This window comes from Schistocerca nitens, chromosome 2 (genome assembly GCF_023898315.1).
Source record: "Schistocerca nitens isolate TAMUIC-IGC-003100 chromosome 2, iqSchNite1.1, whole genome shotgun sequence".
NCBI lineage: Eukaryota > Metazoa > Arthropoda > Insecta > Orthoptera > Acrididae > Schistocerca > Schistocerca nitens.
In genome coordinates this window covers 188,777,691-188,791,729 of record NC_064615.1, presented here as the reverse complement: position 1 = coordinate 188,791,729, position 14,039 = coordinate 188,777,691, and the positions used below count along the sequence as shown (strand labels likewise).

The 14,039-nt window shown below is 44.8% G+C and overlaps 1 protein-coding gene across 1 annotated transcript in view; it reads right to left on the bottom strand.

The window, feature by feature from the left end:
• Positions 1-9,758: 9,758 nt before the first annotated feature.
• LOC126235875 (EF-hand domain-containing protein D2 homolog) overlaps positions 9,759-14,039 on the bottom strand; it is a 284,251-nt gene continuing 279,970 nt past the window's right edge. Inside the window, exon 4 of the mRNA XM_049944783.1 lies at positions 9,759-10,769. Within this exon, the coding sequence (XP_049800740.1) occupies positions 10,638-10,769 (132 nt within the window). The 3' untranslated portion in view covers positions 9,759-10,637. The remainder of the gene's footprint in view (positions 10,770-14,039) is intronic.

Sequence of the window (14,039 nt, the reverse complement as noted above, 5' to 3'; positions counted from 1 at the left end):
TCTGGCAAGGAGTGCTGTTCAATATGTCCTCAATGAACATACTGAAAGCCTACATGACCATCAGCCATCGAGCCATCAGTGTAAACCACTTCATGGCCCTGGTACATGTTGAGAATCGGGAGGAAGTGACAGCAGAGAACTGCGGGGTTAACAGAGTCCTTAGGGCCATCGAAAGGTCCAGAAGAATCTATGGCCTAGGTGTACACCATGGAGGTATGCGTGAATGGAACTTGAGGAGAGGTGGTAACAGGAAGGACTCCAGACAGAAGGGACCAGATATGAACTGCAATCTTAAGCCCTGACCCGGGCCACCAATGCAGTAGATGAACTGCTGTGGTTGGGAAAAGGAGACGGTAATTCGGATGCACAGGAGAACTACAAACATGTGCTAAGTAACTGGCAAGCACTCGTGCATGGCTGACCTTCAATTGAGGGACTGACCACAGGGCTCGTTCTAAAAGCTCCCATCACCAGGTGAATGCCACAGTAGTGCACTGGGTCGAGGAAATGCAATGCTGAGGGCACAGCCAAACTCTAAACCAGACTCCCATGGTCAAGACAGGATTGAACAATGACTCTGTACACCTGCAAAGCATAGAGCAATCTACACCACAGTTGGTGTTGCTCAGGAAGTGGAGGGCATTGAGGTGCTACCAAAACTTCCGCTTAAGCTGATGAAGGTGGGGGAGCAAAGTCAATCACGTGTCTAAAACCGGTCCTAAGAATCAATATGTCTCCACTACAGTGAGTGGATGGTCATTAAGGTAAAGTTCTGGTTCTGAATGAACAGTGCGACGCCAACAGAAGTGCATGATACACGACTTCGCAGCTGTAAACTGGAAGCTGTGGGCTAGAGCCCATGACTGTTCCTTGTGAATGGCTAACTGTAGGTGCAGCTCAGCAACACCATTACTGGAGGAGCAGTACAAAATGCAGAAGTCATTCGCATGCACAGAAGGTGAGACTGATGGCCCACTCAATACGGAGGCCTGCGGAATGCCATTCCCCTGAATATGGGGGGCACCTATGGGAGGCACCAACTTGGACATGGAAAGTATGGATGACTGGAAGTTTTGGACCAAAATCAGGAGAGGGGCCCGGAGACCCCACTCACACATTGTGACAGGATATGATGTCAGGTCATGTCTTATGCTTTGCGTAAGTCAATAAAGACAGCACCCACATGTTGGCGTCTGGAAAAGGCTTTTTGGATGGCAGACTCAAGGGACACAAGGTTATCAGTGGTAGAGTGACCCTGGCGGAAGGCGCCCTGACATGGAGCCAGTAGGCCACATGACTCCATGACCCGACCCGACCCGACCCGACCCGACTGAACTGCTGACACACCATATGTTCCAGCAGGTTGCAAAGAACATTGGTGAGGTTGATGGGCTGATATCTATGCACATCAAGCGGGTTTTGACCAGGTTTGATCACTGAAATGATGGCGCTCTCCGTCCATTGCGATGGAAAGACACCATCACACCATATCTGGTTGAAGGTGATGAGGAGATGTCGCTTGTAGTCAGACGAGAGATGTTTAATCATATGACTGTGGATCTGATCCAGCCCAGGAGCTGTGTCAGGCCAATGTGCAAGGGCACTGAGGAGCTCCCACTCTGTAAATGGAGCATTATAGGGTTCACTGTGGCATGTAGTGAATGAGAGGACTTTCCTTTCCATCCACCGTTTGAGGGTGCGGAAGGCTGGGGGGTAGTTCTCCAACACAGAGGCTCGAGCATAAAGCTCAAAAAAGTGCTCGACAATAGCATTTGCATTGGTAGTAAACACGCCATTGATGTTAATGCCAAGGACACCTGTTGGGGTATGGTACCCAATACGACATCTCATCTTTGCCCAGACTTGGCAAGGTGATGTATGATACCCAATGGTCGACACATACCTCTCCCAACACTCCTATTTCTGTCATTTTATAAGCTGGAGAACACGGGCACGGAGCCGCTTAAAGGCTATTGGGTGTTACAGGGAATGTTACCGCTTATGTCGCTGTAGAACTCACCGATGCTCTTTAATTGCCTCAGCGACTTCCGGCGGCCACCAAGGGTCTGTCTTTCGCTGGGGGCACCCTAAAGAATGAGGGATCACGTTTTCCACCGCAGAAACAATCGTTGCAGTGACCTGCTCAATGACAACATCGATTGCAGTATGTGGGGGAGATTCAGCGGTGACAGCAGAGGTGAAGGCTTCCCAGTCTGGTTTGTTTAAAGCCCATCTGGGTAGGCACCCATGGGCCTGACGCCGGGCGAGTGGCAGGAGGATGGGGATGTGGTCACTACTACACAGGTAGTCATGTGCTCTCCAGTGGATGGATGGGAGAAGGCCAGGACTGCAGAGATCAATGGCCAAATATGTGCCATGTGCCACACTGAAATGTGTGGGGGCACCTGTATTTAAGAGGCAGAGGTCGAGCTGTGAAAAATTTTCGACCTCCCTACCTCGGCCAGTAAGCATGATGCCAACTCACAAGGGGTTATACACAATCTCCCAAAAGTAGGAAAGGTTTAGGGAGTTGATCAATCAGTGCAGCCAATACGTTCAGGTGTACTGCACATCTGGAGGAAGATATACACGGCAGACAATTGTTTCCTGTGCCATCCTTGTCTTGACAGCCACAGCTTCAAGAGGAGTTTGAAAAGGCATAGGTTCACTACATATTAAAGTTCATGACATAGACTCAAATTCCACCTGGCACTCTATTATAGTTGCTACAGCTCCTATAATATCCCTTATAGCCACAGAGGGCAAGGGTCCACATAGCAGGGAACCAGGTTTCCTCGAGAGCAATGCAGGAAGGAGGTGTAAAGCTTAACAGTTGCCGGAGCTCAGCCAGATGGTGGGAAAAAAAAACGCAATTCCACTGGAGGACTATGTAATCTTGAGACTGGGAAGGCATGAAACACTCAATGAGGCAGTCTATGCCTCAAGGTCACCTGCTGCCACCAGACTAGTACCTGTGCGATCGACATCCATTGTCTCCGAGGACCCAGCAAGGTCTAGGTCCTCAATGGATGCCAGAATCGCCACCTCATCCCCAGACACAGAGCTTGTAGGTAGTGGTGGCATGGGTACCACCACAGTACCTCGATCCTTGAGGGGCTTTTTTTTTTAGGTTTCCCTCACTGCTCCTTAGGTTTGTCTGTCTGGGAGGGCTTCACTGACTCAGTCTCAGGGACTGAGGAGGACTGTGAAGCCCTACGATGAGCTACCTGTGGTTGCTTCAGCCACTGGCAGGTGTCAGCTTTGCCACTGGTAGGAACCTGGGAAGTGAGTGACCCAAGGGATCCCTTCCTGCCAAGAGGAGCCGAAGAAGACTTACACTTCTCCAGCTGAGATGGGGGGGGGGGGGGGGTGCTCCTGAAGTAGGTTGTGCAGGAGCAAGGGGGCAGGTGGAGTTTGATGGCTCCAAGAGCCAACTGTACATGGGTTGGAACAGAAGATGGTAGAACCGTTGTCGTAGCAACAGTGTAGGTCGACGTCATATGCACAGGATGTAGCCTCTCACAGTTTCTCTTAGCCTCAGTGTAGGTTAGTCGGCACAGGGTCTTGTATTCCATTATTTTTCTTTCTTTATGGAGAGCAAGGCGAATGGTGCTCTCCGCAGCTGACACAGATGGGAGGCAGGGCACTGGGAGTATTGGGATATTATGGACGTCCACAATCCCAACAGGTGATGCTGGGAGTTCAGCGGGAAAACATACTGCCAAAATTCCAGCACTTAAAGCACATCAGGGGAGGGGTATATGGCTTTATGTCATAGCAGTAGACAATCTTCTTGACCTTCTTGGTTAATGTGTCACCCTCAAAGGCCAAAATGAAGGCACCAGTGGCAACCTGATTATCCCTTGGACCCTGGTTGGACATGCTGGACAAAATGGACACCTCTCTGCTCTAAATTGGCATGCAGCTCATCGTCAGACTGCAAAAGAAGGTCCCTGTGAAATATGATAACCTGGACCATATTTAAGCTCTTATGGGGTGTGATGGAAACAGAAAATCCCCCAGCTTGTCACAAGTGAGTAGTGCCTGTGACTTGGCAGAGGATGCTGTTTTGATCAAGACCAACCCTGACCACATTTTGGACAAGCCCTCCACCTCCCCAAACTTGGTCTCCAAATGCTCCACAAAAAACTGAATCTTCATGGATATGAAAGATTGCCCATCAACTCTCGTACCTACAAAGACCGAGGTGAATAAGCTTTGCTGCTATCCTTAGCCTGGCATTCTGCCCATGGTGTGGTCAATTGGGAAAACAATTTGGAGTCATATTTCTTAGCACTGAAGTTAGACCTTGAATGCTTAGAGACTGCTGGGGTGTTTGACCACCAGTAAGAAATAACTTACTATGCTTCACGGCATGTCATCTGCCCTGATACCACCCATTCCGACCCAGGGCTCTCACCACAGGCACCAGCCAGCCGCAGCAAAGGCCACCTGGCAGGATAGACATTGCCGGGAGTCCCAATGTCCCAGCGTGACAGGCATCTACTCCTTGGCATAGGTGGGGAGTTAACGGTGCAGGCATCAGCACGTCAGGAGGCTACACTAACAGGGTACATGGAAGGGGCCCACCACAACAGACTGACTATCATGCTGGATATCAGGCATAAACGAGCTAAGAAGTCCATTGTCATCGACAGCGCAGAAAACGATACTGTCAGATGATGGAGTGAAACTGCACCCAGGAGGATGACCTGGCCCAACAACTGGAGAGTGAGCGGAAGTGCAGATCCACGTTGACAAAGGATGCGAGAGGTCTCGGCGCATGTACACTATGCACCATGTAAGGCGCCCTTCCCCAATTGGCTCGCTCTTCGGGAAAATTTTGAAAAATTGTGGTCAAACCCTACAGGGGACCATCACAAAGGCCGAAATGTGTTAGACTCCTTTTAGTTGCCTCTTACAACAGGCAGGAATACCTTCGGCCTATTCTAACCCCATGACCTGCAGGGTGGGGGGGGGGGGGGGCGAGAGAAATGGGGGGAGGGGGAGTAGCTGGAAGGAAGGTGTCATCCTTGCTGGGCTTAGGTATGGGTATGACAGTGGCTTCATGCCTGCATCTGCGAAACTTGCCCTCTGTCCAGATGTGCATGCACCTATTAAGGAGAAAGAGCTTGCCCATAAGAGAAAGGTGTTACAACATCTGAATGTGAACATCATCTGGCCCTGGGGGCAGAGGATCGGGATGGCATGAGAACATCATTTAGGTCCCTCATAGTAAAAGCAGCATTGTATCAGTCATGATTCTGAGAAGAGAAGGTTATCGCCCAAGCTGCCTCCACTTGTTTCCAATGGAGGAAGGCAGTGCGATAATGGGTGGAGCTCAAAATCTCCACAAAATAGCGACCCAAGGTGTTGGAGATAGCAATAGCGTCCACTATGATATTTGCTACATTCATGCCAGAAATTGGACAATGGACCTAGGTCCCAGAGAGCCATCAGATGTTGGCCCACATAATGGAAAATGGAGTGGAACTGTTAAAAGAACTAGAGAAGCAAGCTCTTTTTCCGTCCCAAAGAATGACACGACACTGTGCATGCAACTGTTCATAACTAATACACAGTTCATAGGATGATGGTTAAAAACACGGAAAGCATGTTCCGCTTGGAAATTGCATCACAGCATGCCTCAGTCCACCAAGGGACCAGGACCTGGCATGGTAAAGATAAATGGGAAGATCTGCAGCAGTAAGGATAAAAATGGTAAGATATTGGACCTGGTCATCATAACCAAGTAAAAGTCATTCATTGAAGGTTGCCAGGGAGGAGTAAAGCCTCCAGTCATCCTTAGAAATCTGCAACTTGTGTTTGCATGTAGGTCGGGTAGGAGTCGGCAAATGGATAGCATACAGGAAATGGTCGCTCAAGTACATGTCAGAGACAACAGACCACTCGAGACGATGGGCAAGCTGGGCAGTTCAGAATGAGAGGTCCAAATGGGAGCAGGTGTGCATGGAGTCTGAAAGGAGCATGGATGCTTCAGTGTTAAGTCAGATGAGGCTGAGTTGATTGAGAAGACCAGCCAAGAGGGTTCTGGGAGAGCCTCAAAGGGGATGGTACACATTAAAGTCACCATGCAGCAAAAAGGGGCAAGGGAGTTGCCCAATAAGCTGGAGGAAGTTTGCCCTGCTGACACCTAATGATGGAAGGGGGTAAACAGTATGAAGGGAAAAGGTGACATGAGGAAGGAAAATGCTAACTGCAACAGCTGGCAACCGGGAGGTGAGGGAGATGGGTTGACAGTGAACATCATCCCCAATGAGCAGCACGACTCACCCATGAGATGGAATGCTGTCCTGAATGGGGAAGGTCAAAGTGGACTGCGAAGAAATGCAAGAGCTCAAAGCGGTCATGAGGGTGTAATTTTGTTTCCTGGAGGCAGAGAACAAGTGGATGCTGTGATTCTAGGAGCAGCCGTAAGTCCTTTTTGTTGGATCGAAAGGCTGTGAACATTCCATTGGAAGAGACTCGTGATGAGGAAAGGGGAGGAGTGAAAAAATGAAGGGATGTCACTTCGGTGGTTGATGAATGCCAGCCTTTGAAGACACACTGTTACAGGGGACAGAGGCTGGAAGATCCTGCTCCACAAGATCTACAGAGGCATTGGCATTCCCCCTTGGTCGGTCTGCAGAGTCCAGGGCAGAAAAATGGGTTGTGTTATATACCAGTGACACGGAGGTCAGCCAGGTGAGGGTATCATGCAGCAACATGGTTGAAGAGGATCTCAGAGTCTGCGAAGGAGAAGACCATTAGTCTTTGTTCAATTTTTTGGACCCCATGGATTTGGCAGATAAGTCAGATGTATGTTGGCTGGAGGGACATAAAAAGTCTTCATGAGAGTATTTCTTCTGTCCTTCCTGGCCTGCTGGTTGTGTAGCAGGTGACTTCACTGTGCGAGGCAATAATTTGGTGGCTTGTTGCACAGCTGGAGGAGAAGGAGTTGGATATGCTACTGTGACACTAAGTTATTATACAACCACAGTGCTGAATGGCCATGTCCTTCATGGAGCAAAATGTAACAAGAACGATACTGAAAGTGCCAGATGGTAAAACACAGGTTTCCAACAGGTAACGAACAGCTTGTGAGCAACAGGGTAAGGCACGTTCTCCTTCACCAAGATCTTCTGTTTAGCCCACTCATCGAGATACAAGGGACTATCTTGGAAGGGGGCTGCATGATTACCATTGTAATAGATACAGTGGGGAGGAGGTGGACAATCGCCCTCACGAGCATTCCTGCCACAGGTGACACATTTGGCCAGGTGTCGACAGTTTTAATGATGATTCCAGTAGCAGTGCATTGGGTTTGGAATGTACAGTCAGTCTGTGAAAACTTCATAGCCTGCTTTGATCTTTGATGGAAGCACTACTCTATCAAACATGAGAACAGTAGTGCATGTGGGCATTAAGGATGCATCTAATCTCTTCCATCAGCCGATGTACTGCAATGATGCCCCGATCAGAGATGTAAGTTTGGATTTCTGCCTCAGTGTAGGTTAGTCGGCACAGGGTCTTGTATTCCATTATTTTTCTTTCTTTATGGAGAGCAAGGCAAATGGTGCTCTCCGCAGCTGACACAGATGGGGAGGCAGGGCACTGGGAGTATTGGGATATTATGGACGTCCACAATCCCAACAGGTGATGCTGGGAGTTCAGCGGGAAAACATACTGCCAAACTTCCAGCACTTAAAGCACATCAGGGGAGGGGTATATGGCTTTATGTCATAGCAGTAGACAATCTTCTTGACCTTCTTGGTTAATGTGTCACCCTCAAAGGCCAAGATGAAGGCACCAGTGGCAACCTGATTATCCCTTGGACCCTGGTTGGACGTGCTGGACAAAATGGACACCTCTGCTCTAAATTGGCACGCAGCTCATCGTCAGACTGCAAAAGAACGTCCCTGTGAAATATGATACCCTGGACCATATTTAAGCTCTTATGGGGTGTGATGGAAACAGAAAATCCCCCAGCTTGTCACAAGTGAGTAGTGCCTGTGACTGGGCAGAGGATGCGGTTTTGATCAAGCAGCCTAGTGTAAATAACACCACATGAAGAATTCAGATTTCAATGGATCACAACATGAGCAAGATGGCCATGGAAGAGCAAAGCTGCAAGCAGTTTTTGTGCTTGAGAATCGTAAGTAGTCTCTAAAAGCAAAGCGCCATTGCGTAAATGAAAGCAGGATTTTACAGGGCCGGCAACTGTATCAATTCTGAGTAATAAATTGATTAACCGCAGCAAAGGACTGACTGTCTTCAGTACCCTAAACAATGAAGAATCAATGTGCAGCTGGGAGGGTCTTAGAATCGTTAGCCTCATTTCATTTATGTTTATTAGATGTAGACTGGGAGGAAGATGTTTGGCTCATTCTGAGAGAATTCCCCATGATTGTCACCAATTATGATGGTGTGCTCCTTCCAAATATGACCCCTCCCCCCCCCCCCCCCTCCCAATCAGAGGGGAGTCTCACCCACCTTCGGTTGGTCACATCTCATGTCAAACCTACCAAACATCTGACAGAGATGAATTGGCAATTTGCGAAGTTTAAAGCTCAGGCAGTCATGCCTATCTGTGTCTTACCTATGCCAGTGATATGTGTAAACCCTACCTGTTGGCCTGGGACATATTACACAGTCACCTGTTAGACGTCAGATGTGTGGGCCAGCCTTAAGGGCTCGACACTTCTAATGACTGTGCAATAGCTAAAACCTCCGAAAGGGATGGATTTTCAGTCTGGAGAGCATGCACTCACACCACATGATCCAGAGCTGAATGATTGACACCATCTCTCACCATCTGATCAGCATTTGGCTCCTTATGCACATCTGGCACAAAATGACAATGAGTACTTAACCTATGGAGTTCAGCCTCCCATGCTCGATAGGATGTGGTTGCTCCCTACAGCAGGAAAATTGATACCTGGATGCAAGAACATGGTTGTTCTTGCAGTATTATTTTGAAAGAAGTTCACAGATTTGGTCAAAAGTTAAAGAAGACAGATACTGCAAACAGGTGAGTTGACATAGCACTTGATACATTCTTGGCAATATCCATGAAAGGAACAAGACACAATATAAAATAGCATTGGTAATCCCAGAAGCTTGGAAGCATTGTCACAAACATTTCTTGTATGTGTTCCAGTTCTCAATTAACTCTCCGTATGAAGGAAAGGGAGGCAGATAAACCATGGGGGCTGCAGAGGGAAAAAAACAGCAAGTGACACAGACTGAGGGGCACACTGACTAGATAAAACAGAAGCCAATGATTGAAGTACCTTAGTGATTGTCCAGCACCTGTAATTGGTGGTGAAATGCCATGGTGAATGATTCTTGCTGTTCAACCAATCAACGTAAAATGTCATCTGTAACACTATCTGCCACTGTGAGAATAAACAGAGGACAAACCAGATTAGAAATTTGCATGGAGAACAGGACCACACTCATCACCAATTGTGTTATAATTAGGTATGTTTTCTCTCTTCCTATGCAGCACCTGATTACAGAAATTTAAACTATAAAAGTAAATTTAATGTTGAAAAATATGTTTGTCTGTCTGAACATTTTTGTTTGCATTGAAAATATTAAATATTTCTAAGCAAGTTAGGCAATTGGAGGTAATTTTCTTGTTTTCTTGTTCAAAATGTGAATTTATGTCTGAATTATGAGTTTTCGGCAATACCTCTGTGAAAACTCTGAACGTTTTTAATGTTTTATGATTCAGAGTAAACAAAGAAACAAGATTTATTCTGATGAGACTTTAATAATCATCATGAAAAAATATATACACAGTACAACACATTTTCAGTGACTTAAAAATAGTCTTTTCACAATAGGTTATATCTCTCACCACCACACAATGACAGCGATTATGTGGTAACTTTGCCATTTATCAGTCACACATTCAAAAAACACTGGAATAAAACTTTTTTCAATCTACATTGAACATATTAACATACACTAACAGATTAAAGAACTATATAATAAATGCACAGTGTTACTGGTCTTTTATCAGAAATATGCAAGCTTTCTGAACATCTCAATAAAATAACCAAAAAATACACAGCTAATTTAGGAGTGTAATGTCAGAACAATGCCACATGCAATTTTATGCCTACTGTCAAGGCAGTGTAACCAGTCACAAATTTATCACCAACCTATGTGATAGCTTCAAATGCATTACACAAACTAGTCAAGTTTTCCAGTGCTCTTTTTGAGATCTAAGGATTTCTTAATTTATGTGATGGAAGATATAATTTTTATTGGGTTAAGTGCTCACTGATATTATTCCAAATTCTTCTGACACAAACCATAAAAATAGTGTATTGTTATTTCATCACTTCTGTATTTTTTATGAATATGTTCTTTTTTCATAGCCGCTTCTACCTTGCCTAAAATTGTGTATTTGGGAGGAATTGGTCCAATTGTCTGCCAAAATAACTGCAAAATTTTCTGTATGTTAAAGATAGCATGCCCACTTTCAATAATATAAAGACACAGTTGCAGTTCGTAACCATGAGTGGGAGGTTACACACACAGAGACGTCTGCTGCTTTCACTTGACAGCTCATAGGCTTGCCATTATATGATACACTACATGATGTGCCCTGGTCAGCTGGACTGCTACTGGAAGAGGGCCGCCTTCTGTCTGAATGCGAGTCTCCGCTGCTCCCGCTCTGCCTCCTCACGACGGCGCGCTTCCTGCTCCTGGCGGATCTCCTCTTCAAATTTACAGCTGCGTGACACTTCCTTTATCTGCAAAAAGAAGGAAAAGGTGGTGGTCTAAATGCAATATTTACTGAATGATATCTTACTCAAGAAGAAGCTTCAACAATAAATTTATAGCCAAGCTAAATTAATGGTTTGAGGAGAATAAGTTATTGATAAAACACCAAGAATAGACAATATTCCCACATTTCTGCTGAAAAGGTGATGCATGCAGTACCACTGTGATAAACATCAGAATCACGCCCTCTCTGGGAACATAATTTTTAGACATTTTATTTCAAAATTACATTAAATGGCGTATACATATATGAAAATATGTACATAATTAAATAAAATGTTACAGTGTACATTTACTTTCTGTCAAAACAAGTTTTGATGCTGTCTGGGTTGCCTATTTTGCCCAATTCCACAGCATACTTCAGCATGAAATTATATTCTGGGTTCTTGACTTCCTGATCAGCACCACTTACGTTTGTGCATCTTTATTTAAATTGTTGGCACCTTTTCACTATCACTGGACACAACATTACATTTTGTCAAGATACCATCCAGAATGTCGTGGATCATGTGAGTGGGATATAGAAATTTTGTCCACAAGAATCTTTTTTTTTCTGTATACTTCCAACTTTGGAGTATGTTTCCAGTTGCCACATCATTGTCCTCACTCACTGAGATGCATCTGTTATCCACATAACAACAAAACAGTCTGCAGGAAACCCAGAACATGTACTCTCTTCTGACACTGTGCCGTTTTTGTTGTGCAATGGTCTTAGCACTTGTTAACATATGGAACATACTTTATGAGGTCCCTATCTATTTCATAACTGGTAAAGATTTTTGACTGAATAAATAAACTGTCTAAAATATTTCTTATCTTTCTTGCATTTGAGACATTAAACTGTAATAGTGATGCATAAAGGGGCTGCAATTTTGTTTGCTGCAACAACAATATATTCAAATTACTCATGGTACCATTCATCAAAATGGAGGATCCTTATTTGTTACTGAGCGTTTTGCAATGAAATAGGCTTTATCCCTGGCACTGGTAATGACAAATTGGTGACATACAACATAGCAGGTGACTCAGAAGTTACTGTAATGAATATTAACATCAACAAACTCTAATGTTGAAAAATTTGTATTGCATGTAACTTCATCTAGAGCTAAAGGTGTTGGAGTGGTACACTGTGGAAGATTCAGAGTGAATTAATTATCAACTACTTCAAGTTCTTACTATTCTGCACTGTGGCATCTATTTGCCTTAGCTCTGGTGAACTACCTTGGAAAAAGAAAAAAATATGGAAACTATGCTTTTAACAGTGTATCATGAAATATGGATAGATCAAGTTACAGTCATCAGTTTTCTGGGCTCAGTAAAAGGAGGATGATATTGTTTCATGTGACCTGTGATGCAGAGTAAATGCACTATTAAAACTACAAAAGACATTAACAATTTGGACAAAACATCACTATTTAGGTAAGTCACACGAATGTAACTTTAACTGTATGAAAAAAAAAACTGTTCACCATATTTATTGGTTCCCACAGTATTATGATACCTGATAATTCTCAAAAACTAACAGGATACAAGAGAGAAAATACTGTAGTTAATCTAGGAAGCCCCAGTGCCATGAAACTTGCTGAAACTTTGTGCAAGGGGTCTGTGGTACATTACACATGGTCCCATCACAGTAATGTGATCACTGCATATGTTCGACATGAACATGCAATAACCACTCACAAATTACAGGTGGCAGCACAGGCATCCAGAGAAACTAAACTTGAAACAACTATGCAGAAGATAGATATGAGTTGCACATTATTAGATGACACACATACATAGCAAAATATGAGAATTGATAAGAAAATAATAAAAGCTGAGTAATGATACTGAACAAGTGATTGCCTGGAAAGACCAAATTGTTTGAAGACAATGAATGCATGTAGAATGAATGTAATAAAAGTAACAATAACCCCAACAACAAGCAATCACTGCCAATTTTAGTATGTCATCATAGAACATAAAACTCAGTGACAATTGTAAATAAATGGAATAAATGTGAAAATAAAGTGTTAACTATGGACAAATAGCATTGCATGGCTCCAAACAAGTTAGGGTTGAAGGAGAAGCATATATGGGATTGTCATAATGAAACTGATGATGATCTGCTGCAGCAGCACAGGTTGTATACATGACAGCATGCTGAAACTTTGTGTATGTTCATTAATTGGTGCACCCATAGAATATGCTGAAAGAAATAATAGTTCCACTTTCTGCCACAAGGTGAAAATATGGCACTTTAAGCCATGTTGTGGATGCAGGGAAGGAGAGGAATGATAAAATACATGATAACAGTGGTTCTGGCATGATAACACATGTTCAATATGGTCTGCCTCAGCAACATGCACCATCCATAACACAGCTTGGTCAAAGTTGATTGCTGCATATCTGGTGTAATCAGAGTGATATGTTTTAGTACGCTGTCTTTCAGATCAGGAAGGGTCTTGTCAGATTCCTGATGGGCATCATCTTTCAGGTACCCCCACAGCCAGTAGTCACTTGGATTTAGCTCAGGAGATCTGGAAGGCCACATATCTTGGAATCACCATGAGATGATGTGGGCATTACTAAAGGTCTCTCAAAGCAGTCTTTCAGCCAGCTAGCACGTCATATTGCCTCATTTGGCATTATAATAGTCGAGTGGACACAGTCGTGTTCTTGCAAAACTCAAACCACGTGTTGCACAAGGAAATCATTAAAATGTGCAGATGTCACTAAACACGTAACAATGGCCTTGCCACAGTGGTAACACCAGTTCCCGTCAGATCACCGAAGTTAAGCGCTGTCGGACCGGGCTAGCACTTGGATGTGTCGCCATCCGGTCTGCCGAGTGCTGTTGGCAAGTGGGGTGCACTCAGCCCTTGTGAGGCAAACCTTGATTGAGAAGTAGCGGCTCCAGTCTCAGAAACTGACATATGGCTGGGAGAGCGGTCTGCTGACCACATACCTCTCCATCTCCACATCCAGTGATGCCTATGAGCTGAGGATGACACGGCAGCCGGTCGGTACTGTTGGGCCTTCATGGTCTTTTTGGGAGGAGTTTTAGTTTTTTTAGGCACAAGAGGTGTCATCTCACTGAAGAAAAATGGACCAAGAACGAAAGAGCTTCTGGAACCATACCACATAGTCACGTAAGCTGAGTTTACTGTGAATGTTCCTGCACAACACATGGCAGAATAGAACCTCAACATACAATATTTCAGTGGATTCATGGCACCATTCAGAGTAAAAATGTG